We start from the raw sequence: 24,398 nt of genomic DNA on the forward strand, positions 1-24,398 counted from the left end.
CCTCCATTTGAATCGTACCTTATCACTGGATGTACCTGAGTAGAACCACACAAACCGTCAATCTTTTTATTTAAGAGTTCTACTTGGTTGGATAGCATAGTAACCGCGTTGAGGTTGAAAACACCGGCTGCTTTCGTCGGTTTTGTTCTCATAACTTGCCACTGATAGTTATTTAGTGACATCTCTTCAATAAATTCGTAAGCTGCCTCAGGTATTTTATTATTGATAGTTCCTCCAGCGGCTGCATCAATCATCTGTCGAGTCGAAGGATTCAGGCCATTATGGAACGTTTGAACCTATAGCCAAAGTAGTAACCCGTGGTGAGGGCATCTTCTCAAAAGGTCCTTATATCTCTCTAAGGCATCGTAGAGTGTTTCTAAATCCATCTGCACAAAAAAAGAGATATTATTACGTAATTTGGCTATTTTAGCCTGTGGAAAATATTTTAATAAAAAATTTTCGGTCATTTGTTCCCAAGTAGTGATTGACCATCGTGGTAACGAGTTTAACCATTGTTTAGCCTTATTCCTTAACGAAAAAGGAAACAACCGAAGACGTATGACATCATCAAAAACACCATTGATTTTAAATGTATCGCAAAATTCTAAGAAATTTGCCAAGTGGCGTTGGGATCCTCGTCCTGTAAACCATCAAATTGAACAAACTGTTGTATCATTTTAATTGTGTTAGGTTTCAGTTCAAAACTATTTACAGCAATAGCAGGTCTAACTATGCTTGACTCAGCCCCTGTTAAAGAAGGTTTAACATAATCATACATAGTTCGCGGAGTAGGATTTTGATTAACAGCAATTGCAGGAGGTAGCAGATTTTCTTGGTTTTTAGCCATCTCCTCGGTTGTGTTTTGAATATCGTCCTCTTACTCGTTCTCTGTGTATCTTAAGTTTCGCCTTATTTCCCTTTAGTTTCTGCGAACTGTGCGATCGATCTCACTGTAAAAAAGTAATGGTCCTGACTGGTTTATTCTAGTCATAAACTATAAAAACCTACCAAGAGAAAGAAAAAGTAAATTAATAAATAATAATAAAAATTAAAATAAAATTAACTTGTAAGAAAAATAAATGGCTAAAGTAATAAAAATTGAGTGTTCCTAATATCTTACCTCCCCGGCAATGGTGCCAAAAACTTGCTACGTGATTTTGTGTGATAAGTTTTATAAATTTATAATGAATCGTTCTTAAAACTAACTATTATCACGATGAAGGCAAGCGTACCTATCAAACAGTAGTATAGCTTTAGCAAGACCGGATTGTCGAACCCAAATAAACTAAAAGTACTAGAAATGACTGTCTTTTTATTATCTAGCCTAAGAATAATGGGGTTTGTTTTAACTAACTAATTAACTAAACTAATAATTCACAGGAAATAAAATTGGGGAATTACTTTTGGAAAAACGATTGAATTAAGACAATACCTAAGGAAAAATCCACCTAGACTTCAATTGTTATTCTAACTCTGAATTGGATGATTTATTCATTTGACTTGATCCGTAGAAATCCCTAAGTTATATTATTATCCCTCTAGAGACTAACAACGTTTAACCCTAGGTTGAATAATTGAAATCTATTTCTAATTAACTCCCTAGGGTTGCATTAACTCGATCTATGGATCCCTTTATTAGGTTTCACCCTAATCTGGCAAAATCTTGTCACCCTATCTCTAGGTGCGCAACCAACTCCACTTAATTATGAAAAATGTACTCTTAGAGAGGGTCTATTCCTCCTCTAAATAAGTGCTTAACTTGAATCAATATCCTAGAATATCAAGACAAGAATTAAGAACACATAATTGAGAACAAGCCAAATATTTATCATACAATTCAGAAAATAATAACAAGATTCATCTTAGGTTTCATTCCCCTTAGGTATTTAGGGGATTTAGTTCATAACTAAAAAGGAAAACATCTCAAAAGAATAATGAATACAAAACATAAAGAAAACCCAAAAACTCCTGAAAGGAAATTGAGGGGAGCTCTTAAGTCTTGATGATGAATCTGGCTTTTGAGATGGATCAATCGGCTTTATTCGAGTAATTTCTTCCTTCCTCCTTGTGCCTCATTTTTCCCCCTCCTCTAGGGTGTATTTATAGGCTTTGGAATGCTTCAGAACCCTCAAAATTGGCCTTTTCTGAATTGGACTAAACTTGGGCTCGGCAAGGACACGCCCATGTGACACGCCCGTGTGCGATTACTTCAGGCTGTGGTCAAGCCTGTTAAATAGGCACTGGCATGTGATCCACCCGTGTGAGTCGTGCTTCAGTTCTGCCAAATTGACACGGTCGTGTGGTCTGCCTGTGTGAGGAGGTCTAGGCCGTGTTGATTTCGTACATTGGCCCATTTTCTCCGTTTTTGGCCTGTTTCTTGTTCCTTTCACTCTCCTATGCTCACCTAAATATAAAACATGAAATTAAGGCATTAGGAGCATCAAATTCACCAATTCTAAGGAAAAATCATCCATAAAATGTGTTAAGCATGGGGTAAAAATACGTATAAATTACGGTTTATCAGTGACTTGGCCGTGTGGTAGGTTATTGGGCCTGGAAGCTGGTTTTGAGGTCGTGAATGTTACTTAATCTTGATATTGGCTTCCTTAATGTACGGATAATTGAATTTAATTATATAAGAATTGTTTGATACTCTGAGATTGATCTGTGAGCAACATGATTATATGTGCACTATAATACTTACTCTGATATCGAGCTGTCATGTTTAGTTGTGTAATGAGTTGGAATGACTGAATACATGTTATGGTCATTTGTGTTCTGTATTGGCATGTGTTGGGATATTGTGAAGGAGAAAGAAGTTTGTTCTGAAATCATGGCTACGCCACAATGTTACTCTGATTTTGGCGCTTGTCGCATATTAATCTAGCAACCAAGTTGAGTTTCTGTGGAAGCGTCAATGAACACTCTAAAGGTGTGCAAAGTTAGTTGGACATCGAATGTCCATAAAGGTGTGTTGGGATGGCCGAAGATGGTGTGTAGCGTACGGAAATAGAAATGTCACATCTGAATCTGATCTGTACCATATATGAACTGAAATTGTATATATGTATGTAACTTATCTGCTCTGAATTTGAATTGAAATTAATGCTATATCGAATCGAATCTCTGAATTTGGAATTGCTTTATAAGTGAGTATTAATTGAATAAATTTTCATTTATGCACTGAGTTCACAACTTATTTTATTATTGATTGGATTTCAGGTGATTCCCAGTTTTGATCAGGTCGATGCCACGAGACCTCGGTCAAGCTTTTATTTTTCTTTTAAATATTACTATTAAGAATTTTGATATTCTATGATGCTATGGTATTTGTGAAGATTATGTGTTTAATTAGTTGTTGTGAAGGATACTATGTGATGAATGGTTTGTTTCGACTCGATTATGATAGTAGTAATTTTAGTATTGGTGATGTAACTCTCCGAACTTGGTTTGGACGTCTAGACCGGGTTTAGGGTGTTACAGAAAATACTACCTACAGGGCGTATTTTTAGTGACATGTAAAAAAAAAAACACTGAAAGTGCGCCTAGCTGGAAACATTTTCAATTTACATGGTAGCACAATTGGCTTTCAATCAGATCATACAATTATCGAAGCTTTTTGTAAGAATTAGGCGAAAGATAATCGAATCCACCAGGATGAGAATATCATCATTGAAATTTCAAATTTTTGTTTTGGTCAACCCCGTTAAATATGAAGCTTTAGATATTAGATGCGCAAAGGGGATGAAGGTGATGGTCCAAACACATATTTCTAGTGGATCACCAATGCTTGAGTTATATGCGGAGTTTGCAAACATAGATGAAAGCGGTCGGAAGTCGACATGTGTTCCAGTTCGAAAGGCTGGAATGGAAGAGCATGCTGAGAGTCTAACGACACCATTGTGCGATGGGTTCGCGGCTTTGTTAGAAAGTTTCCATTATGATATCCCAAAATCATCAATAGGAAGATACTAATCTGTTTCAGCCTTAAATTTTAACAGTGACAGGCAGAATGTCTAGCAGTCAGGATTTGGTAGTAACCTAGAATTCGACACCCCAACACGACATTGTTGGAAAAAAATCAGTTTGAAAATGATTTTCTTGCACAGTAACAAATTGAAATTTTGAAAATCGACCAAGTTTGTGATATTTATAGCAATGGACCTTAAACCGAGACTATACCTGTGTTTTTAGATAAGCGGATCCTTGATGTTTTCCAACTTTCAACCAAACAATGTTATCCACTATTCTCGTGCCACAAACTACTTCGAGTGTATACTTGAACCAATTAAATCAAAACATAGAATTAGAAAAAGCTTTCTTTTCCTTTTGAGGTGAAAACGAAAATTCTCTCTTATTTAATAGAAAACAATAGAATTGTTATTCTGAAAAAAAATTTAATAGTTGATAATAAATTCTCTCTATTTTTCAGTAAAGTAACAATATATTAAAGTTGTATAAATAGCTCTACTTGTAACATCTATTTATAGGGAGAGAAAGTAAAACCTTTGTTAAATTGTAGAGATTTATTTTAAATAGAAAAACAACTTCTTAGTCTAACTAGGAGAGGGAGAGGGGCTAATAGGGTGTGTTTCCCCTCATATATATTCTTATGGGGATTCGGGCCTCTCATTGTATTGGGCATAATTATATATGCTTTCTAGACTTTTAACCCAACACATTATAATTTAATCCAACCTAATACATATTTTTCTATTTTCCAAAATAAAAATTAATTTTCCAATTAAATAATTTTCTTATCCCAATTTTAACTCCGATAAAATTGTGACGATTTTTACTCTTGGTAAAATTTCCAAGAAAATATATTTAATATTTCACAACTCAACTTGTTCACTACGATTGAATGATTTATTTTCATTTTCGGGCTTTAAAACTGTTCAAAAACACAAACTTATTCTTCCGATCATTTTTGAGTAATTCATGTACATTTGCAAATGAATCACTTCCCATTTTCATTTTTATTTCTATTTTGGGAAAACCACATCATTTTCAAATGATTTTATTTTTTCATTTTGGAGAAAACCATAATCATTTTTAAATATTTTTCATTTCTCTACTTCTATTCATTATATTCATTTTCGATTCAACACACAAATCATTTATGGTTTCAACGAGCTAGTGGAGGGACCGATTAGACATATGTACTTAGGGCTCAAATGATTTATAGTTAAGTTTCGACTTTTTTGGCCTACCAATGGGTCCCCTTTGAGTTATTCTGATAGACAACTTCTTTCAACATCTCGATGGTGCCTTCGCAACCTAAGCTCAAATACTAACTGTCACAGGGCTAGTACTTTAGTTTTGCAATCCGTGTGGCCTTAGGCGATTCCCTCATCACAAACACACCTAAGTCAACCTAACCATCAACAATTGAGGATTCTCGTAGAATTTCTCCAAGGTATCAATTTATATAGCGGAAGCAACATAAAGCCAAAAGAATGCTCAAAGAACAAAATAGCCACAAAAAATAATACACGATAGGTATTTGAGTAAATACTATCACTTTATTCTTTCTCTCAAAGAATAATGAATACAATGGAATAATTGATGATTTACAAATGAGGGGGAGACTCTATAGTTGAGCTCCTCTCAAACCGACAGTCTAGACCAAGTTACATCGATGGATGAGCTGAAGCCTATCCCTACAATTAAGAGATTTACATGGTTTACAATATCAAATCACATTTAATATTATAAGATATTATTCTACTCAATCTTCTAAGATTAGATTTCCTATTTATCAAGGTAGCCTAAATTTTCATATCTGCATCATTGGGCAACCTAGGCTTCAAACGGACAAAATTCTCCAACAGTTCTTTAAATTGGGTCAGCTCTCGTGGGTCAACTGATCCTTATTTAAACGATAGACCTCCATAGGATGCATTTTGTGCAATGGACACAGGCTTTGAGCTACGACCCATGGCACTATTATGTTAGGATCTATTTAGTCATGAACATCATAAGGTGCTGCTCTTTGCGAATCCCAACATACCCTTGGTTGTGTTGGGTAAACCCACCACTTCACTTTCATTTAGGCACGAGCCAAGTCAGTAAAGGGACTCAGTTGGACTGTTCCTTCAAACCCAAGCCCCCCAAAAAAATTTGCTTAGATAAATCAATCCCCTTATCACCACAACCATCTCCTGTTGAACAATTATACCAACAAAAATTTAAAAAAAAATCTATTTGCTCACATTTATAATAACATTTTGAAAAAAAAATGTGAGTAAAAACATGAGAACCACGAAATCTTATCCAATAATTTAAGAATTATTCAAATATTAAAGGAGAAAAAAAAAGAAAAACAGTAAAAGGGCAACCATGGAAAAAAGTGAGGTAGGCAATTGCATGGAAACCCATCTGCATCCCACTTGACTTCTTCTACTTGTTTAATATTGTTATTTTTTCCTTTTAATCTTCTGTGCAAAAGAAAAACGTGCTTCAAATAAAATAAAATAATTAAGATTTTAATAATTACATGATAAAGAAACCAAGACAACTCACAGCTAATCAGGTTCAAGGAACATGGTGTGAGAAGGGTTCAATTTGTTGAAACTTGCTTCACCTTATATTTCTTCCCGTCATCATCTTTTAGCATTAATCTCTCTCAAAGTAGCTAAACCTTTTGAACACCCTGAATCTTCATGTTTCTGTAGATTTATTTTCTTTTACAAACAATTCATTCATTTGAGTTTTTGTAAGAAACTTGAGGGAGTTTTCAAACAACATCAGAAGGGAGGAATGTCTAATTTAGGGCAAAAATCTCCTGACAGAGCAAGTTTTGTCAATCTTCTAAGCCAGTACTTGAAAGAAAAAAGGAATCTTGGGGATTTCAGCCTTGGAATGACTTCAAAACCAGATGCTAAAGGTACTTTTTTTTTGCCTTCTTTTTAGGCTTCTATTAGTAAAATACTGAGGTTTTTGTTTGGTTTTTATTATTATTTTTTTATATATCTCTGTGGAGGGTGTTTGGTGAGGGGAGTTTATGATTTCTTGATTTGTCAAAGAATTTTGTTTCTTCTTATGGATGTTGTTAGGAAAAAAAAGGGTTCTTGGATTTGGAGAGAAGGATGACATATATATGGTTATGTTTGCAGGGCTTGAAACATCTAGGCAACAAGCAAAAAACATGAATTTTTTGTCCAATATGCCGAATTGTTCTGAGAGTTCAAGACCAAATCTTGTGGCGTCTACCTCAAATGTGAAATCTTCAGATTTCTTTCCACAGATTGGCAGTTTTTGTGCTTCCAGTTCCAAGGAAGATACCATTAACAAGACAGATTTCATGTATGTGTTTTTGTTTTTCATTTATATACCCCCCTTTGATCTTTAATTGGAAGCAATTAGTCTATTTTAGTTGAAATTGTTAGATCCTGACCTTGTTAGAAACATCTATAGAGTCTGGACTTACAATATTGTTTTTTTTGGGTTTAGGAAATCAGCAGCAGTGGAACCAAAGAATGCTCAGCTGACCATATTTTTTGGTGGCCAAGTGCTTGTATATAATGATTTTCCCGCGGACAAGGTGAAGGAGATCATGGCCGTAGCTAACCGTGGATGGTCAACTGCATGTAGTGGTGTTGTTGCCGACTCTTCCATGGAAAAACTGAATGCTAACCTTGACAAAATTGACTACAGCAGTCCTCATATCCCTGACTTGAACATCACCTCTGCAACCGTGAATAGTTCAGCTCAAGATCCTTCGGTTGAGCGACACCAATATGTCGGTTCAGGTAATTGATATAAAACCCGGCCTTGAATCATGTTGATGAAGTTTCAAGACCATTAATGACAAAACCCCTAACTTGTTTGCATTCCTTTGATCTCTGCAGATTTGAGAATTGCAAGAAGAAACTCACTTCACAAGTTCTTTGAAAAGAGAAAAGACAGGTACTATAAAAACTACAAATTTGAGAATTTGAGAATTAACCTTGTTGTTCTTCACTTCATTATGGAATGATATTTCACTAAATTGACCATCAATGGCATTCGTTTTGCAGGGCGGCCATGAGAGCTCCATACCAACTGATCAACTACCAAGGTTCCCCGCCTCCACCTAAACCCGAGGAAAACAAGCCATCTCACGAGGAAGGTCAATCATCAAAAGAAACACCAAGAGACATTGATCTCAACTTATAGTTATATCCATCACTTACTTGTGTTGTAACTTTATATACCTTTAGTGATACAGGCTTAAAAAGGTCTTAAAACTCTTTTGACTATTGTTTATTAGGCATTTTTATACTTCTTCCACCAATATGTTGCTATCTTTTTCTGTAACTAATCTATTTACAATTGAATTGAGATTTGATTTATTTTTGCCCCCTTTCATGCCAAGCTTTAATCCATTGATTGTGTAGCAAACTCAGAAACAATTGATGGGTTTCGTTTTTTAAAGTTACTGTGACAGTGGGTCAATGGAGTGTGATGGAGACAATGTCCTATTGTACTAGTTGTTGCCTGTAATACAAAACTATCAAAATCCCGAAGGCCTTAAATAAATTCTCTGAAATGTCTTGGAATCCCTTTTTCTCACTAATCAGAGGCCACAAATCTCAACTTAGGTTTGGTTGCATGGTGAACCGTGGAAGAAGCCAATAATCTGTTTGAAATGTGCCCAATTACTGTAAAAAGCAGAAAACAGACCAAAGTTTTAACAGGGAGATCAATGTCATTACGCATTGCCCCCCTGATGATGGCTAAATCCCAGTGGCTATTTTGATATCAGTTCGTCTTTATACATTTCAGCTTTTCCGGTGCCTTCTTAGCTAAGCTTAGCTTGTCCAAATTCGGAAAAATGGGTTAATGAAGACTAGTTCACACTATACTAACAGCGACAAAAGAACTTGTACACCATGTCCATGATGTATGAATTAGTGAATTAGGATTAGGTGATTTGCTGAAACTTTAAATTTTTTTCGAAATTTGAAAGGGTTTAGAAATAAAATATTAAATCCAAAAATAAGCTTAGACAAAAATTAAAATAGGGACAAAGCTTCGACTCCGACATTTAAAGCTTAAGTTATGCTTTAATCCGTTAATTGAAATTTTAATTAATAGTATGTGAAAATAGCAAATTGATATGGTATTATTATCGCATCATATTTAATAAATAGAAGAATTTAACTTAATGAATTTAATACGTATCATTTTCTGAGGACTGAAATTTCAGAACTTAAAAAGTACGCGGAGTAAAAATGACCAAATTAAAGTATAATAACTAAATCCGAAACTTTTATAATGTATAGGGTCTAATTGCAGAATTTATCCATTACACGAATAATTGTAAATTGTAATGGTATCTTAAAAAAAGTTTTCACAGAAAGCTTCGGTCACTTTTAACTGTTCTAGTGGGCCGTTTTGTTAAAAAGCCCATTTTCTAATCCATTAGGCCGAAGTTTATGTGGTTGGCAGCGTTGAGATTTTTTTCCTTCTCCTATTAGATCTTTACGTATATGTATTTTGAACTCATTCCTATTTAATATTTTAATGGTAAATTCAATTTATATTATAAATTTATCAAATTTTAAAAATAATCAAACATGATTATAAAATTAAAAAGTAATTATTTTAATTAATATATCGAGTTGAATGAATTTTATCTAAACTTTGATCTAAATTAAAAATTTTAATATAATACATGCAAGTTGATGTTGGATCTTGAAGGAGTCAATTAATATTATATTTTTCAATTAAATTTTGTGAAATGAAATTTAATTCGAATAAATTTTTTGAGTTAAATTAAAAAATTAAAATTTTATTACAATATAACTAGTTTCATTTTAAAGTACATAAATTTAAAATTATATATATTTGAATTTTTTCAAAACAAACTTGAATCAAGAATTAACTTATTTGGGTCCCAAAACTATTATTTTAGAGAATATTAAAATTTAAATTTATTTATATATTCTTTATATTTTAAAATTTTATAAATATTTTGATTTTTTTGTAATTTTGTTGAAAGAGAGACCAATTTGTTTATTTTAAAACTGACAAAGATATAAAGGGTATTTATACCAATCAGTTATTCAAATTATTTGAGTTATTCAATTATAAAATTTAACTCGATTCAATTAATTCAAAATTTAATTTTTTCGAATCAAATTAAGTTTTACTCATCTCTAATTATACCTACGATAGGGTGAAAAACTATATAATAAATATATATTGTTAATCTTTAATGTAAAGTGTAAATGAAGTTTTGTTTTAAGTTAAAATGTCACAATATTTAATATTTTATTAATTTCATATGAAAATATAAAATGATAAAGTATTTTTATAAAAATAATATTTTAAATAATTTTCAAATGAGTTAATACGTACACATGTATATATTGATAACATTAACGTGGTAATGAGATATAGAGTAATATTCAAGTGAAAATTGTAATAAGCTAGAAACAAGAAAAACACACATTTGGTATTTGGTTAAGAAGTTATAATCGAAGTTAAAAAATATGTTAATTGTTTCAAAAAATGGTAAATTGGTTTTTGTTAAATTTACATGATTGTAATTTAAAAATAAAAAACAAATTTTCGAATTTAATATTAGTTAAGTATTTAATTCGATGGATACATAAATAAAATAATTATAATATGGTTTTATTTTAAAAATTATATTATGAGATAAAAAAATGAGTAGAGAAATTAACGAAATTAATTTAAGCTTATGTAGTTGATATGTATATGGTAAAAGTTTTTTGGGGGTCCAGGCCCAAATGAAAGATATGTAAAAACGTGGCACTGTTTGATTTGTTGTTGACAAACACAAGTAACACTGAGCAATAACTTTATCTTTTTTTCCTTCCTCAATAATAATCCCGCTATAAATACTTTTTTGGAGCCACTCGTTTCTCTTCCTCTTTCTTTAGGGGCCTCTTCTCTTTTTCCAGTTTTCTTCTTCTTTTTTCTTTTTTTTTTTTTCCTTTTTTTTTCTTCTCTCACTTTCTCGAGGCCTCCATTTTTGAACCCTAGCTGGAGAAAAAAAACGTAATTTTCTTGGAAACCAAACACTTCGATTAATTTATCTCCAGTCAATCGCCGAGAAAAAAAATGCAGCACCAGAGGCTGAAGCAACAGCAACAAGCCTTGATGCAACAAGCTCTTCTTCAACAGCAGTCTCTCTATCATCCCGGCATATTAGCTCCTCCTCAGGTTTTCAACTTTTTTTGTCTTCTAGTATCCCTTTAATTTTTTGTTAATTTCTCTTTTTCGTCAATTATCAACGTCTTTTTCATCTGGTTTTTAGGAATGTTTTGTTGAATTTTTTTTGGAAATCGTTTTTTTTATCTTCGAGCTCGTGTTTTGTTACTTCTTTTTGATTGAATCGTAGAGCTTGATTAGCTTGATGTTTTATGTGGCGACGGCTTTCTTCGTGTCTTTTGCTTGAATTTGGTGGGTTTTGTTTCTGTTTTTGTTGATTCGAAGGCTTTGAATGTTAATTAATTAGCATTTAGTTTGGCAATGTATGCGTCTTTAGCATGCTTTTGGTGCAAACTGAAGCTCATTGTTTTGGTTAAATTTGATGAGAGATTGTTTTGTTTGTTAGTGTTTGACATTTTCTTCGCATGAATTTCTAGTGTTGTTAGTTCTCTTGTATGAAGTTACAGCCTTCAAGCCGAAGTTTTTCTTTGGTGTTTTCTTTATTATTTACTTGTGTTTCTTATCACTTTGGTTTTATTTGGTTCACGGCTACTTGATATCTTCATGTTTTTTTTTCTTTTTTGCAAATTTGGAGAAAGAATTGAGTATTTCCCGGTAAACTTAGTTGCCATCGTTCTTGTCACGCTCATTGTCAATTAATCGATCAGTCTATTTGTCTATGTTTATATGCATCTAAACATCTATCTGTATCTCGTGTTTGCTAATATTAGGTAAAAGTGTGCTGCTTCTCTCTCTCGTTTCAAGTTGAGGAGCATAAAACATGGTTCCCAATTTCATTGTGGGATTGTTTAGGGTTATAATTAGTAGTACTTGAATATAACATCATGAAGCAAATTTATGAAGTATATGGCACTTTCAATGTGTTTTCCTTTTGTCAAAAGTTACATTTCTGGAAGACCACTTTGTTTGAATTTTATAGAACGAAATGGTCTTGTTTTTCAATTTGGAGGTGGGGGTTCAGAAGAATATTGAGTTGTATTTATCCTTGAGTTTACTCTGACCTGTAGATTACAGTTCTGCTGGAAGTATTTCATATTTAGATTAGGCAGAAACTTTTTGGTTCGTTGTCACTGAAAAAACCAAAGGTGAAAAAAAGAGATCATGGTAAAAGCGAGTAAACGTGTTGTCTATTTTGTCTTTAAGTTGATAGTATCAATGAGGTTGGAGACGTGATGTTCCCATTGCTGATGGTCGTGTTTTAGGTTGTGTTGGATGCCTCATAAAACCCTTTTTAGTTCCCGGATTTGAACACTGTAAAATTGGGTTGATTGGGAAGGGACTTTTGCTGTACATAATTTCTTCTTTTCCCCTTTTTTTATTCTTTTATTAGTTTATTTTTTTCTTTTCTAATTTTGCAGATAGAGCCAATTCCCAGTGGAAATCTGCCTCCTGGTTTTGATCCAAGCACTTGCCGCAGTGTGTGAGTGTTTGCCTATATTTTCTTTTTAGTTTTTGTTTCTTTTATATTTGGTGCCTGTTATTTCCCTTGCTTAAGCAACTGTACAGTTGATTTCATGCTTATGGTTATATTCATTGGAGACATTTTTCCTTCATGAATCTGGCAATCAAAGATGTTGCAACTACCCTTAATGCAAAATTTGAAGCTAATGGCTCCTTTGATCGATAGTTAAATGGTTTTGGGAACTTGATAGATACTTGTATGTTCTTGCTTCTTTGAAGATTCAAACAACTTAAAAAGTTGCTTATAGCCTTTTATTTGTTTGTTTTTTGAGAAACTGCAGGTATGTGGGAAATATCCATACACAAGTGACTGAACCACTACTTCAAGAGGTTTTTGCAAGTACTGGCCCTGTTGAAGGTTGCAAGCTTGTCAGAAAGGAAAAGGTATATTGTTTTCAATATTGTTATGTTTTTTATTTATCTGAAACTCTGAGATGTTCAAATTTGCAATTATTATCTTGTGTCTTTTTTTTTCCCTTTATCCTTTCAATTAGCATATTATTGATCTGTTTTTTGTTCTGTACTTTACTTAAGCAGTCATCGTATGGATTCGTCCACTACTTCGATCGCAGATCAGCTGCTCTTGCTATATTGTCTCTAAATGGAAGGCATTTGTAAGTAATAACCTTTGATGTCTCCTCTTACTTTTTTTTTGAGTGTGCATTTCCATCATATCATGTAATCTGCAGGTTTGGACAGCCTATCAAGGTCAATTGGGCATATGCTAGTGGTCAGAGAGAGGATACATCAGGTTTGCTTCCTTTCTGGTTTACAGAAGTTCATTATAAAATATTTGTGAGGAGCTGGAAACTATTTTTATAACTATACTGTTTGATAGTATCATAATCTTTGCAGGTCACTTTAACATTTTTGTTGGGGATCTCAGTCCTGAGGTTACTGATGCAATGCTGTTTGCATGCTTTTCAGTCTATCCCAGTTGTTCGTAAGCATCTTCTCTTTTTGATCTTGATTTCAGTAAAGGCTTGTGTTGACAATGTTGGACATTCTTAAGCTAAATTCCTAAACTATCAGTGTTGCAAATTTATTAGTTAGTAAACCTTGATTTGTGTTTCATGTTCAAATAATACACTATTGATCCATTAGTGTCACCGTAAATAACAAATTGACGTCTTTACTATTTCAGGGATGCAAGGGTTATGTGGGATCAGAAAACTGGGCGTTCAAGAGGATTTGGGTTTGTTTCATTCCGTAACCAGCAGGTACTCTTTGTTTAAGTATCTGGTGGCTCTTTGTGTTTCTCTTCTATTGTAAGGTTGTTTCATCTATTATGTTGACTTTTTTCCTCTGTTCAGGAAGCACAAAGTGCAATTAATGACTTAAGTGGTAAGATTGATGTTTTTCACTCTTCATGTTATTTTCATTAGTTGCATTTTTTAACTCATCAAATAAAGCTGTGATTTATAGCCCAAAATTTTTATTTCATATATCTCATGCTTCAGAGTGATTTTGATAGGTTGCTGTAATAGTAAAGCCAAAAAGAATGACTTTCTATTTATTATGCTATTCCTTGTATTTGCTGTAAAATCACCATGTGTAGAGTATTTATTTATTAAATTGTCATGGCCTAGTTGGAAGAATTGTATTTAGCACTGATTTTTTAGATGAACTGTTACTTGTATGAGTTGTTGTTCATTGCAGTCAAAATTCAATTGTGCTTTAATTTATATTTCTAGGAAAGTGGCTCGGCAGTCGGCAGATTCGTTGTAATTGGGCAACAAAGGGTGCTAGTAGCAATGATGACAAGCAGAGCTCTGATGCCAAAAGTGTGGTGGAACTTACCAATGGCTCATCTGGTGCCTTTTTTTTTGCTGCAATTCATTATCTTTTGTTCAAAATCAAACATTTACAATAATTATTTCATTGTTCAATGCCAGCCTCATTACTATTAGTACTTCATCATTTTATTTAACCTTTTGTATATCTTTATCTTTATGCTGAAAGGGAAATAAACTTACATCTATTGCCTTTTTATGCAGAGGATGGTAAAGAGACAACCAATACTGAGGCTCCTGAGAATAATCCTCAATATACTACTGTTTATGTGGGCAATCTTGCTCCAGAGGCAAGTAACTATCTCCACCAGCTTTTAAATAACGGCTGCTGATCAAGTCTTTCAACTTGTTCTGTTTTGATTGTTTTGCTTCTTTTGAATTCATTTTTCCTCTCTTTCTGGTTTATGTTTGATTATTGCTGTTAATATTATTATTTTTTGAATTCCTTCATTTTCTGGTTTATTGTTCAAAGTGTAGCTCTATAAATATTCGCATGTATATCAATAGTATTCATCATGCAAGTTACAACAGAGTGGGTTTCACAATGCTTTATGAGCTTACTTTCATTGGACAAATGTGTGGCTTTTAACCACCTAGAGTAAAAAAGAACAATTGATCTTTCACCTACCAATTCAAGCTTTTCAACTGTATTTGGTATGAGTTTGAACCTTTTGGTACTTTGACCCTGATAGCTATCATTTTCTGATGAAGTATTTAGTCCATGCGAGAGTTGCCCGTGTTTTGAACGCATCAGTTTGCACTGTAAAGGAGTATGTTATGTTATCCAAGAAAACCAATTATTTTTCATTCCTGCAGGTCACCCAACTTGAACTCCATCGTCATTTCCATGCTCTTGGTGCTGGGGTGATAGAGGAGGTTCGGGTCCAGCGTGATAAGGCCTTTGGCTTTGTGAGATACAGTACTCATGCTGAGGCAGCTTTGGCTATTCAGATGGGGAATGCTCAGTCATATCTATGCGGCAAGCAAATAAAGGTTTGTTCTCTGCTTTTAGTCAAAATTCATTTGTATTTGAGAAATATAAATATGCAACAATGATGCTCTAGCTATTCTTTCTGTAGATTATTATGTTAATTGAATCATTAACCCATAAGTATCCTACAATGAGCCATAGAATGAGTTGGATTTGTTAGGGATGGCCAGTGTTCTTAGATTACTTCTTGCGTGGAAATCCATGTAATTATGATTCCAACTTTCATTTTTATTTAATTCCCCGTGGATTATTATCTTTCATTTGTTTGCTTGTGTAGTGTTCTTGGGGCAGCAAGCCTACACCACCAGGGACAAGCTCCAATCCACTTCCCCCACCTGCAGCACCATTACCTGGTCTTTCAGCCACTGACCTTTTAGCTTACGAACGACAACTTGCCATGAGCAAGATGGGTGGAGTTCATGCTCTAATGCACCCACAGGGACAGCATCCTCTGAAGCAGGCAGCAATGGGGGTGGGTGCTGCTGGAGCAAGCCAGGCTATATATGATGGTGGATACCCGAATGTTGCTGCTGCCCAGCAGCTAATGTACTATCAGTAACATATAAAGAAATAAGTGGTTGTGTGGTAATATCCTTATTTCCTGTATTTGCAGGTTTTTAATTTGAGTTCTAAATAGGAGGAGGCTTTTTAAATGTATTTTCCCTTGGATAGCAGTGAGGCTGCATGCCATCCTGCTTTTTATCTTTATATAGCATATGTTTGTCGATTGTATCAATCTTACGTATTTCCAGATTTTATCTGAGTTCTAAAACGTGTAGGAAGCTTCTTAATGTATTTTCTCCTTTATACATTTCATACGGTTTGGTATCCAAAATCCAATAGATGTAGAACCCATGCTTCGTGCTCCGCCTCCACTTTCATATATTTCATACTGTTGCTAGGCATGGCTTTTAATGAAATTTTAGGAGGGGGAACGAATACGTCTGAATGTAGGAAAAAAAATGGGAACTTATTTTTTCAGGTCATTACGCATATAGACTGAATTAAGTGAAACAAATTGCAGTGAAGCATTTATTTATTTGACCATGTAAAGAGTGAATAATATGTTATAAAGAGCCTACACTTATTTGATGCCTGAAAAATTAACTGGCATAATCCTTCCATCAACAGGAAATATGTTTTGGTTCTAGGTAAACATTAAAGCATTGAGCGTAGCTGCTGATCATGTTTGGTCCTCACATGGCTCCTACTAATTTCCTTAACGCTACAACAGCCAGATAGAGCCATTGTGAGTTCAAGCTCCTCTTTTAGCATTTCAAGCACTCGGTTCACTCCTTTTTCCCCTTTTGCTGCTAGTCCATAAACAACTGCCCTTCCAACCTATTACACATCCATTACCATTGAAATTTCCCTTATTACGCCCATATTACTATATATATGTGTGTACAGGAAATCATACAGAAGCTGTGTGCTTTCATGGTTTAACTTGAAGGTAAATGTGACACAGAATAACATAGCTTACTAGGACAGCTTGAGCACCAAGGGCCAATGCCTTGAAAATATCAGTTCCTCGCCGTATTCCTCCATCAACCAAAACAGGAACTTTTCCTCCTACAGCATCAACTACCTGTGACCTCAATAAGAAATTTCAGTAATCTCTAGTGTGTATATGCCTTTAACTAAGAACATATGAAATTTATAGCTGCAACTATGCCACGGTCACCATCAACAACAGTAAGTGAAGTGGAGCACCTCTTCTAGAACAGAAATGGTAGCAGGAGAATAATCTAGCTGCCGACCTCCGTGATTGGAGACGATCATCCCATCAACACCTACTTCCAAAGCTTTTATTGCTGTGAAATATATATGACAATATTGACTGAAATCAATATCCAAGCGCTTCTTTTAGAAGCCTTCTAGTGGAGAGATTAAACTCCTTATAATCTATCCTAGATAATAAAGAGAGAAGGAGGTGAAGAATATTATCAAGCTGCGCCTCAACCTTACCATCTTCACGAGTGAGCACCCCTTTGATCAGAATTGGCAAGTTTGTAATAGATTTCAACCATGTGATGTCCTGCAGGAATATAAGAATGTGATAATTAACAAATAAGACTACCAGAACCATGGATCTCATGTTAACCCCAGACTTCCCCTCCAACATCAACATTAACAGAGAATAAATTGTTCGTTTACATATATGAGGCCCTATGCTAAGCGTTTAAGCCAACAAGTACAAGTTTCCTAACAACTAAGCATTAGTTCGAACTCGTGGGGTGGTCGAAGAATATCAGTCCTGAGCTGAGAACCATAGGAAAAGTCACTTTCTTTTTACATAAACCTCATGCAATCGTGGTTCACACCAACAGTTTTGCAACCTAAGCAGTGTCAAACTGGATGGAGGGAAAACAAAGCCAGAGTGCAACTTCTATATAATTGAAACATATCACAAAAAAACCTGGATTGATTACTCATTTTTACCTCCCAACAGAAAGAAGCATCAAGAGTCCCACTGGCCAGAGCAGCCAAACCTGAACCTTTTTCATCCTGTAAAATTTATTACCGGGAATATATTTGTTATTAAGCACATCAAACAGGCATATTGAAAACAAGTTTTGTCTCCGTTAAATAAAGAAGATGAATTGGATAGGGGCTATTTGTCTTACAGAAACAAATTTCGTTGGTAATAGACCCTCCAGGTTCTTCAGCAGAGGTACAACTAGTCTGCAAATGTTCGTCACAAGTAATCTTTTCACATAGGATGCATAAGAAGTAACTTTTCATGTATGACGTTAAACTGGAACAGTATTTCATCTCAATGATATAAAGCAGATTAATCTACACAGTTAAAAGCAACTCAAGTTTTAGTTGATAGAAAATGAAAGTGAGAATGCTGATATTTCACTTGTTCTTAACATCTGCCTCCCTTCTGCCGAGTCTTGGAGAATCGACAGTCAGGACAATAGCTTTATATCCATTATTTTCAGCTCTCTGCACCAGCTTAGCCGATATATCCCGTCTCTTATACACCTATTTGAAGCAAACCAAATTAGTGTTCCTTTCCTTTTGATGGTATGGACATAAAAGAAACTATTGAAAAGAGCTCTGGTAAGGCCAAATATACATATAGTTGGAAGAAGCGAATAGCATCGCAGCAGGCTGCTACTTCCTCCAATGAGTAGGTAGATGAGGTGGATAAAACCTGGAAATAGACACAATATTTTGAGACCGAAATTCAGTAAGGAAGTCTTTTTTGGGCCATAACCTTTGAGTAAAGTTCGTGTGTACTATTAGTACCATTATCGTGTTACACGCAGATGCAGCTCTGGCAGTTGCGATCTCTCCTGGAATGAAAATAGAAAGGTTTTCGATACAAGTTTCAAAATAAGTAATGTTGAGAACTCTTTGAAGAGGACTTCAGACCTTCAGGGTTTGCGAGCTTTTGCAAAGAAGTAGGGGCAATCATAACTGGCATTGAGATGTTATAACCCAACACTGTAGTTGATAAATCAATGCACCTCACATTTCTAAGAATTCTAGGCTGAATACTGACAAGTCACATACCATAATCAGTAACATGATCTGAACAAGCTTTGCTATAGAGCGTTAATCAATTTTAAACACATTACATGATTCTTCTAAAAGCTTCCTCATTCTCTTTTAAGGTGCACTGATCCTCTGCTCCTCCAGTGTAGAAATCATAGTACATTTTTGGAAGGGCTTGCCTTGCTAATTCTCTGAATTCATTGACATTAACAGGTTCTCCTGTCATTATCCTGGTTTCCTGGAACAATAATATGATGTTTAAACTTTCAGGTTTTCCTAGCTTTAATTACCAACAAGCCAATGTATAAGTTACAGAATAGATCTTAGAAGAGTTGTGATATACAGACCTTGATTGCCAGAATCCGAGCAATGTTCCTGCAGAAGCTTCTGAAAAAGAAAATTGCTGCTGTCATTAATATTAAAGATGAAATGCTTATATAACGTATGGGATTCTCAAGCTTTTATTACATACTAGATATTTAAATTGTAAGCGGCAATCGGGCATGAAATCAAGGGAACTCTTGAATGATGAACTTTATTGACAGAAGGGGGAGGGAGCTGTGTTATGATTACTGAGCATTTTTAGGTACAGATATGTAGGTTTAAGCTGGTACAACAAAACTATAAGCTAATCACTTTTAAAACAAATGAACTCTTGCTCATATATCAATATCTGAATCACATGATGTCATTTTATAGCAAGCATGAAAGAGACTGAAAGTTGCTTGAGTGCCATGAAAACCAGTGCTTGGATTGAAGCTCAGAAGATGACGATGAATTACCTTTTGGAGCAGAAAGCTTATCCAGAAATATTTCTCTTTTCTTGAGATTCTCTGCAACAATAAATAATGAACTATAAAAAATGATCTAGTTGTGTACCTTTCTACTTTTTAATTCTTCTGAATTTTCCACGCACCTCAAGAAAAGTAAAGATTAGTCTTGTCTGTATTCATATTAATCAACTTTAGATAAAACTAAACTATTGCTAGTCAAGTTGCAGATAATCTTTCCCAGCCAGCTCATGGCCTTTTCTCAACCTCTTACGATTCATTCATTTTTTCAGTATTGGACCATGGTTCTCTTGTTTTGGTCTAGGAATTAAATAGAGCACGTCAATTTTGTCTTATGTTACTTGGATTTTGGTATAAACATTTGATACCCATACATGTTCAACAAAAGAATATTTAATTTATTGCAAATATTTTCATATATTTAAAGAATCTTTTAAAGGGTTGTAGAATACATATAAATCCAAGACTTGTATAAGAAAAAAAAAAATTCAAGACCGCCGACATGAGAGATTGTCAAGTTTACTGGTAAATATTTACTCTAATGGTAATGGTAATGGTAATGAATTCAGTTTAGGCAGTTTCAGTTCCAAGACAAAGGTAATATAGTAATCTCCAAATAGAAGTGACTAAAAACATGATGCTTAATTACTCCTTACACTATGAAATGTCCCATCAGTCTTTCTACATACAAAATTTTTTATTGTTCATAAAGCCATCTTACTTGAATTGCCTTTGGCACGTCTTTCCTCTGCTACATGCAACTCTCTTGGTTCATGCAAAAATTTGCAATTTTCTCCATAATAGCATCGTCCTTGAGAATAATATCGGCAAATTTGTTGCGAAAGGAAGCCTTGTCTCTGTGGTGGAGTTGCTGGATGACAATGGTCCATGTTTCTTAGCCATTGTCTACGATAATTCGTCTCTGGAAATTCATTTGCTGTGAATCTGCCATTGGTAAGATTCCAGTATCTATCCATAGGGAAGTTTGGTTGGATGCTGTTCAAGTAAATTTTATCACCCTTTTGAAGCTGCACCTCCTGAATGCCACTGGTCTCAACCAAGTTATGAGGAACTTGATCTCGTAAATGATTGTTATGACTAGAAACTGACTGACGACTTCTAATTGATAGCTTCTCCAAATCAAAGAGAAATCCTGACCCATGGTTTTGATTTGTTAGGTGTCCTCCTTCAACAGTTGAACCTGATTGTTGATGTTGGGGTGCTATGAACCCTGAATTAGTATATGAGCTTGGCTGTCGAGGTTGAATTTCCTTCGTTGTTGTTGTTGAACTTAACTGGGTCTGGGACTTTTTCTTGTTCTTTTCTTCTCTTTTTAAGATTCTAAAGTCCAACATGATATTAGTAACTAAAATGAGATTCTAGGATTAATCTCTTTCTTTTCTGGATTTCTGAATTAGTGCAGAATACTTAGCATCACTCTAATCTAATATTGAATCTTTTGAATCAAAACCAACATTTACCTATTTGATCTGAGTATTTTCCTCCTTTCCTTTTCCTGGATCCGCACTTGTTGGAACATTTGACAGCAACAAGCTTTTCACACAAGCTTAAGAGATTAAAAGATTGAAAACAATCAAAACAAGGAGAGCTTGAGTTCAAGAATAACTGAAAATCATCATCTTTCATTAAGAAAACAGTAGCTTATATAAATTACAAAGTCAATGGACAATTACCTAATGACTTAACTACTCCCACTAATACTTAACAATTTCAAAATGTGAACCACATAAACAAGTAAGCTGATATGATCAGCCATTACATCCATTACATCAAAAATCTTACTAACTTTGATTACAAGTTACAAATTAACTAAGCAAGTTACATTTGAACAAAATAAACAAAAGGGGACCATGTTGCTGCTGCTCTCGGTTCTGCTACATTGCAAGTCTGCTTGGTGAGCTGCTGGTCACATGTTGCATTACAGACCAATGCTCAACAGCACTTCTCTATCTGACCTGGCTAGTGAGCCCCTTGAATGCTTTTCCACCAAAACTTTTTGCCTCTCCCCTTCATCCTTCCATCTCTGATGAATACTATTGGTAAGCTAGCATCATATTCAAAAATCAACTGACAGCTGAAAATGTAAACCATTGAAATGGTTCAAACCTGTCTCAAGGTCTTTAGTCGGTAAAGGTTCGACCCTTGATTAGGAGGGGATGAAGTGGAGAAAGTGGTTTCTCTCCTTTACTCCAAAGGACCTCTATCTGATCACATTAGCCACAAACATTGTGTTAAGGACTATATTAACTTTGAGGCTAACATATCATCTTCTCAAAAGGATCATATCAAAAATGCATGTCTTCTGCATGCTGTTGTAGGAAACTCTGCATCAAGGTTGCTCAGAGTTTTATAAAACAAAGGAATCGGGTATGTATATAAACCGATTGTTTCATTCAGTGATCTTTCTCACTCAAGTTATTGCCTCAAGATATTATTTAAGCCATAGTTTGATGTAGCCCAACTAGGAAAAACAGTAAACAGTTTAAATATCTGGTTCTCTTTATCTAATCTAAACATGTTTATTTCTGTCTTTGACTCACAGTAAATGTATGCTGCTGCTTGGCACTGCCATAGCTTTCTTTGACAATGCGCCCTACAACAATTCTTGTACCACATGGAGGACCAGAAGCACTTTGCGATGCTATGTTAAACCTGAAACAATTTGTAAATAATATGTGGTAACAAGATATAGAAATCAAGGATAATTAGATAATATAAGTTGGAAGCTATAAGAACATATATATGCTCAACTTTTAAAGATTTTTCACATACAATTTGGAGGACCATAACTCATATCCAACCATGGTTACTAAAGAAAAAAAAAATGAGGAATTCAGGATAAAGTGTAGCCAAGGTCCATATCAAAGTATACTTTGCATGTATGCTAAAACAGAAAAAATAAACCTTACATTTCATAAACATTCTGCTCAAACATAACAACATCACCAGTGCATGCATCACCTGCACCAGATTCCTTTGATTTTTAGAACAAATTTAAAAAGAAGATAGGCACAAATCTAAAGAGTCCCATTAGCTTGTATAATGTAGAAGATACAAACTGATAGATATTAAGTGTTTCCTACAATTTTTAAGCTGGATTCATAAACTCTGGGTTCGGTAAAATGTTCACCTGTGCAGTTCACTACAAAGCTTGATAATGGATATTTCTTCTCCCCTCCACCATTTGAGATTCTAAAATACAGAAAAAAAATAATTAAAGAAACAAAAGCCAATCAAAGCAAGGCTAAAGAATCATGACCGATGCTAATGTAGAAAATGGATATTACTCTAAATGCTCCTTTATGCGTTGAATCAGAACATCCTTGTTTCCACTCAATCTAAGTCCATTTCTCCTCAGATAAACTTTACACTCATCTACTTTAACCTTCTCTAGCCTCCCATCTGTCAAGCATTGTAACAAGAAACTCACATGTACATAATAAATAACCATGAAATCTATTTAATTTCAGTGAAAATGATCCATTTTTTTTTATTAATTTCTCATTTTATTGTATTGAGATCATAAACACTAACCTTTAATAATATTTTGAACATTCTCGTAACTTTTATCATCAATGTGTGAAAAATCCATCCCCAACTCTGGGTCTTTCACATTACTGAAATTAGAATGCTTGGCCAAACTGCAAATATAAACAAAAACCAAAAGAAATGAAAAACTATAGCACAACCCATCATGTTAAAACTAAATTTTTAAAGAAAACCCAATTAAATTAAATTAAATTAAATACAATTTCTACTATTATTACAGCATATAGGGATATGGGAATTATCATGACCTTTCTTGATAGACAAGTTATGGAACTTGGTGCTAGTGTCCTTGTCATTGCTGTAACTTGAGTCCGTACCCAAATGATAATCCGGGTCGGACTCAGAGTTATTACAGCAATCTTTTTCTTCAAAGATTTCATTGTAATCTTGAGAACTTTCTGGGTCAGAGTCAGAAATTGCCATTGATGAATTGCTAGACTAGCAGTGTGGTTCCTGGTTTTAATGTTGAGGTATGGGCTTTGAAGGAAGAAAATTTGAAATTCAAAGTTTTCTTTACGGTTTGGGTGTCTAATGGGCCCGAAAAAACATAGAATATACCCACTAATCTCTTCATTTAATTCTAATTTTTTATATTAAAAAAAGTGAAAATTGTTGACTGGCAAGATACTCTTATTACATGCGCCGCATTGTGCCTGCAATGCGGTATTTATGTTCCTGTTAGTGTTTGGCACTCCAACCTCGTTCGAATTTTTATGGCTCAAATGTGTGCTTTTTTATGACAGTATTTTATTCAAAGAATAATGGGATGTTTATATTTAGAGGTTATCGGTTCAAGTTTCACAATGAATAAAGTTTTTTTTGAGAGGAGTTCGTTTCTTTTTAAATCTTCAATGAATATATTATTCTTGCAGTGTTTAGAGTTAATTTTAGTTTTGAGTTTTGTCTTTCTATTTCTAGAAAAGTTCAAAGGGATTCACGGAATTTAACCGTAACAATACCCTCAACAAGTTTTGTTTACTCAATGGAGGTATTAAGCTCCCCTCGAAATAAAAAGATAAAATCTGAGACTAAAATCAAGTATAGACACCTTAAAATACAATACCTCACTATTTGAGGGTCTGATTGGTTACTCAAATG

The 24,398-nt window shown here is 34.3% G+C and overlaps 4 protein-coding genes and 1 non-coding gene across 7 annotated transcripts; 3 read left to right on the forward strand and 2 right to left on the reverse strand.

Moving 5' to 3' along the window:
- The first annotated feature begins 312 nt into the window (after positions 1–312).
- Positions 313–418, forward strand: LOC128282786 (small nucleolar RNA R71). Its single transcript, XR_008273140.1, has one exon. It is a non-coding gene; the product is annotated as a small nucleolar RNA R71 (small nucleolar RNA).
- Positions 419–6,452: 6,034 nt separating this feature from the next.
- Positions 6,453–8,523, forward strand: LOC108472471 (protein TIFY 11B-like). The gene is made up of 5 exons (XM_017774009.2): positions 6,453–6,889; positions 7,119–7,308; positions 7,456–7,754; positions 7,854–7,911; positions 8,022–8,523. Exons 1-5 carry the CDS (start codon positions 6,763–6,765, stop codon positions 8,158–8,160), a joined length of 813 nt encoding a protein of 270 aa, XP_017629498.1. The 5' UTR covers positions 6,453–6,762; the 3' UTR covers positions 8,161–8,523.
- A 2,338-nt stretch (positions 8,524–10,861) lies between these two features.
- Positions 10,862–16,223, forward strand: LOC108473471 (oligouridylate-binding protein 1B-like). The gene is made up of 12 exons (XM_017775039.2): positions 10,862–11,178; positions 12,546–12,607; positions 12,930–13,032; positions 13,186–13,262; positions 13,338–13,399; positions 13,504–13,591; positions 13,793–13,868; positions 13,962–13,992; positions 14,343–14,462; positions 14,646–14,731; positions 15,258–15,434; positions 15,710–16,223. The coding sequence occupies exons 1-12, from the start codon at positions 11,077–11,079 to the stop codon at positions 15,989–15,991; spliced, it is 1,266 nt and encodes a 421-aa protein (XP_017630528.1). The 5' UTR covers positions 10,862–11,076; the 3' UTR covers positions 15,992–16,223.
- A 213-nt stretch (positions 16,224–16,436) lies between these two features.
- Positions 16,437–20,029, reverse strand: LOC108473472 (peroxisomal (S)-2-hydroxyacid oxidase GLO4-like). Of its 3 annotated transcripts, XM_053020783.1 has the most exons (14): positions 19,722–19,747; positions 19,412–19,497; positions 19,287–19,326; positions 19,023–19,177; positions 18,817–18,941; positions 18,691–18,737; positions 18,518–18,595; positions 18,299–18,423; positions 18,060–18,117; positions 17,875–17,940; positions 17,401–17,470; positions 17,146–17,246; positions 16,916–17,020; positions 16,437–16,773 (listed from the first exon to the last, which is right to left on the reverse strand). In XM_053020783.1, exons 4-14 carry the CDS (start codon positions 19,163–19,165, stop codon positions 16,591–16,593), a joined length of 1,101 nt encoding a protein of 366 aa, XP_052876743.1. In that variant the 5' UTR covers positions 19,166–19,177; positions 19,287–19,326; positions 19,412–19,497; positions 19,722–19,747; the 3' UTR covers positions 16,437–16,590. The 3 variants fall into 3 exon arrangements, with proteins under 3 accessions (XP_052876743.1, XP_052876744.1, XP_017630531.1); XM_053020784.1 differs by lacking the exons at positions 19,412–19,497; positions 19,722–19,747 and adding an exon at positions 19,819–20,029; XM_017775042.2 differs by lacking the exon at positions 19,412–19,497 and having other exon boundaries at positions 19,722–20,028.
- A 262-nt stretch (positions 20,030–20,291) lies between these two features.
- On the reverse strand, positions 20,292–23,723 carry LOC108472183 (zinc finger CCCH domain-containing protein 62-like). Its single transcript, XM_017773688.2, is given in 10 exon segments — positions 20,292–21,096; positions 21,678–21,774; positions 21,858–21,889; positions 21,892–21,955; positions 22,292–22,403; positions 22,661–22,712; positions 22,882–22,943; positions 23,039–23,153; positions 23,286–23,392; positions 23,575–23,723. Coding segments are annotated over 10 exon segments (1,452 nt in total). The 3' UTR covers positions 20,292–20,434.
- Between the last annotated feature and the right edge of the window lie 675 nt (positions 23,724–24,398).

The sequence above is a fragment of the Gossypium arboreum genome, chromosome 10 (genome assembly GCF_025698485.1).
Source record: "Gossypium arboreum isolate Shixiya-1 chromosome 10, ASM2569848v2, whole genome shotgun sequence".
Taxonomy (NCBI): Eukaryota; Viridiplantae; Streptophyta; class Magnoliopsida; order Malvales; family Malvaceae; genus Gossypium; species Gossypium arboreum.